This window comes from Stegastes partitus, unplaced genomic scaffold (assembly GCF_000690725.1).
Source record: "Stegastes partitus isolate 25-593 unplaced genomic scaffold, Stegastes_partitus-1.0.2 Scaffold1000, whole genome shotgun sequence".
NCBI lineage: Eukaryota > Metazoa > Chordata > Actinopteri > Pomacentridae > Stegastes > Stegastes partitus.
The window spans coordinates 16,296-20,267 of NW_007578731.1; the positions used below are offsets into that span (position 1 = coordinate 16,296).

Genomic DNA, 3,972 nt, shown 5'->3' on the forward strand with positions numbered 1-3,972 from the left:
AGAAAGATAAAGAAAAAAGAGAGAACAAGAAAGAAAGAAAGAAAGAAAGAAAGAAAGAAGAAGGTGGACAAAGAAAAAATAGAAAGAAAGAAAGAAAGAGAAAAAACAAATAGAAAGAAAGAAAAAAAGAAGAAAAGAAAGATAACGCAAAAGAGAGAGAAAGAAAGAAAGAACGAACGACCTTGAAGTTTACGGGAGCACCTGAAGGCAACAGTCCACCGGTGACGCAGCACGTCGCCGCCAGGTGGCGTGGTGACATCATCATTCACACACAGGTGAGGAGCAGAACCGCGAGGGCAGGAGGAGAAGATAACGGAGAGCAGCTGACGGCGGAAGGTTTTAGAGAGTCGGAGGAGGAACAAAGTTGTGTGAAGCGGCGCTCAGACGGAGCTGGAGGTTCACCTGGTGGAGGTTCACCTGGTGGAGGTTCACCTGGTGGAGGTTCACCTGGTGGAGGTTCACCTGGTGGGGCACAGACACGCGACCACGGCCGGGTCCTTCTCTGGAGGTTTGTCAGAGTTTCTATCCAAAGAACAGCCTTTAAAGTCGCTAAACTCGCTTTGTCTGCTGCTAGACTGTGTTTTTTGCTCCCGTGTTTTGTCGTGACATTCGTGTATTTGGTGGGATAATGTTGCAGGTTCATGACATTAAAGCTCCACACGATGCACAAAAGCTTTAATTAATGACATCATGCAGTTTATTTTAATGAGCTTCAGGTTTTCTAACAGCGTCCTGATGCTGCAGCCCCATGACTGGTCTATTTGTTGATTCATCTTGTTTCCTCAGTAGTTGTTTTATTTTATAAAATGTTGGTTTCTGTCTGACAAACATTTTAAAACTCAGATTTATTCTCTTAAAATCATAGTAGACAAGCAAACGTTCACATTTCTGAGGCTGATGCAGTTTGACAATATGTTATTTATCATTAAACAAGACGTTTAAGTTCATTTTAACGGGACGTTTTTATTGCTGCTGCTGTGTCTTTTACATGAGGAATGAATCCCTCTGACATGAATGTGAAAACACAGTAAATAAACTAGTAAATGCATTTCAGAGGTTGATGGAGGCCGCTGAGCCGGAGGCATCATGGATGCCGTGGACTACAGGGACGACCTGAGGCTGTCAGCAGGAAGGATGAGGTGGTTGACGGAGGTGGACGGGTGGAGAGCGAGGCAGCAGGAGGAGGATGAAGAGGAGCTGGTGGAGGTGCTGCTGCGAGGCAAAGCGCCCTGGGGCTTCACCCTGAGGGGCGGCACCGAGCACAGAGAGCCCCTGGTCATCACCAAGGTAACATCCTCCCAAAAAACACCAAACTACACCCAGACCTGAGTTTGTTCAGAGACAGGAAACATCACTTCATCCATCAGCCTGCTGATTGTTTTCACTGCAGTCCTTTTAACGTTCAGGAAACAGTTAAATATCTGATCTAATCTGACGCTGACGTGTTTAATGAGAAAATGAGCTTTTAAAGGTGTTGGAATTCAGTTTTTATTTACTGTTGTTCTGTTCAGTCACCTCAGAAACTCATTTTTGGTTTATTTGTCATAATTAGTTGTTAATTCTGATCTATTTATGGTCATTTTTAGTCTGTTTGTGTCATTTTCTGTTCTATTTATGGTCATTTTCAGTCTCTTAGTGATAATTTTTGGTCTTTGTGCAGTCATGTCTACCCTCTTTGTCAGTTTATTTGTGGTCATTTGTAGTCTTTTCTCACCTGTCTGTGGTCGTTTTCAGTTTGTTTGGTCGGTTCTGGTCTCTCTGTGTTTGTTTTTAGTCTGTTTGTGATCATTTTTGGTCTATTCATGGTCAATTTAGGTCTCTGTGTGGTTGTTTCTAGTATATCTTTGTTGTCATTTCAGCCCCTTTTTAGTCTCATTTTTGTCATTTCTATTCTATTTACAGTTTTCTTGTTTTCAGTTTATAGTTAATCTCAATCCCTTTGTGGCTTTTTTCAGTTTCTTTGTGATCATTTTTGGTCTATTTGTCGTCATTTCTTTTCTGTCTGTTGTATATTTTTTAGTTTCTTTGGCCAATTCCTCTCTCTCTCTGGTCCTCGTCGTTTTCCAGCTCTTTGTGGTCATTTCTCATCTGTTTGTTGTGATTTCAGTCTCTGTGTGATCGTTTAGTGGAGATGCTGAATCTAGAGGACGGCGAGCCGACGAGGGCAGCGCCGAGTTTAATTCCAGTCACACTCCTGGTGCAGAATTTAAAGCCTCTCTGAGTTTGAAATCTTGAGCTTTAATTACAGCAGCAGATGGCAACGTACGTTTTCAGAGCTCAACATCAGCACAGTGTGAAATATTACACCCGAGGTTCACATTTTTAACTCAAACTGTAATCAGTGGTGGCAGCAGAACTTTATTAAACACTTCAGCTATGATTTAAACCAACATCTGGGCTTTTTTTTTTTGAGGAGTTGAACCCAGAACCTTCACAGCTTTGATGCTTTTCTTTGCTGGGTAGCAGGTGAATGAATGTACAACATACAGCAGGTACCAGGAGCTGCATGGAGCCTCCAGCTGCCTCAGATTACGGCTGGTTCAGGCTTTAAATATTCATCAGAGCGCTCAGGTTGCAGCCAAGCAGGAAAAAGTTTCCAAAGGTGAAGCATCCACCTTTATAAACGGAAGATTTTTGTGTGATTGTGCTGTTTGTTTAATCACTTTCCTGTTTTATCAGCTGGTTTAAACTTAGCAAATAGTAAATAGACTTGAAATTACGTGATTGAGATTAAAAATAATGACAAAAACGGCCACAGAGTGACTAGAAATGATCATGAAGAGACTGAAATGACAACAAAAATACTAGAAATGACCACAAATTGACCAAAAATGTCCATAAAGACAGCAGACATGACTACAGATACACCAGAAACGACCACAAAAAGACTGAGAATAACTGAAAATTCACAGAAAACAGCTACAAAGAGACCAAAAATGTCTAGCAAATAGTGAATAGCCTTGAAATAACCTGATTGTGATTGAAAGTGATGACAAAAATGGCCACAGAGTGACTTGAAATGATCATGAAGAGACTGAAATTAACACAAAAATACTAGAAATGACCACAAATTGACCAAAAATGACCACAAATTGACCAAAAATGACCACAAATTGACCAAAAATGACCACAAAGAGATCAAAAATAACTATATATTGATTAAAAAACAGCCACAACGAGATGAGAACTGGCTAAAGAAACTAAAAAATCGCCGTAGACATGACTTTTATTCATTATTGTTTCGCTTGATGTGCTTTCGTTGCCTTCAAACTTCACATCCACCTTTAAAAATGGCTGATTTTTGTGTGATTGTGCTGTTTTTTTAATCACTTTCCTGTTTTATCAGCTGGTTTAAACGTCAAGTCCTGTTACTGAAACAGCACGAAGACGTAAATCTAAATCTTTACCAACATTTATCATCTGAACAGTGTTTATTCAGCACATCTGAAGCTCTGCAGAAGCTCAGCTGCTCCCGACATCGACACCCACTTTGTGTTTAACGTGTTCGTGAAGCGACGCTAACGCCGTCTTCCTGTCCAGGTGGAGGAGGGCAGCGTGGCGGCGGCCGTTCGTCTCCGGGCCGGCGACGAGATGGTGAGCGTGAACGCAGTTCCCCTCAGCGGCTCTCGTCAGGAGGCCATCTGCCTGGTGAAGAGCTCCCACAAGACCCTGACGCTGGTGGTCCGGAGGTACCTCGGTTCTCAGATCAAGGCTTTGGTGGTAGTTCTTTGTCTAACATCCACAAATCAGCTGTTGCTCCCCGGCCGTCTTGTTTGTTCGCGGTTTCGTGGCGTCGGAGGACATAACGGCCTCCCGGTCATCACGAGGTCAGAGGTCAGAGCTGCACCACGCAGACAATAGATGAACTCCGCAGCGCATCTTCTTGACTTGAGTCTAACGACGAGTGACAGCGAGGAATTTAAAAGCTGGAGAGAAAAATGTAGAGAGAAGAAGCGTTGCCCTCATGAGTTC

At 42.6% G+C, this 3,972-nt stretch overlaps 1 protein-coding gene across 1 annotated transcript in view; it reads left to right on the forward strand.

Moving 5' to 3' along the window:
* Positions 1–3,591: 3,591 nt before the first annotated feature.
* Positions 3,592–3,972, forward strand: part of LOC103366974 (protein Shroom2-like) — a 21,436-nt gene continuing 21,055 nt past the window's right edge. Inside the window, exon 1 of the mRNA XM_008294851.1 lies at positions 3,592–3,689. Within this exon, the coding sequence (XP_008293073.1) occupies positions 3,592–3,689 (98 nt within the window). The remainder of the gene's footprint in view (positions 3,690–3,972) is intronic.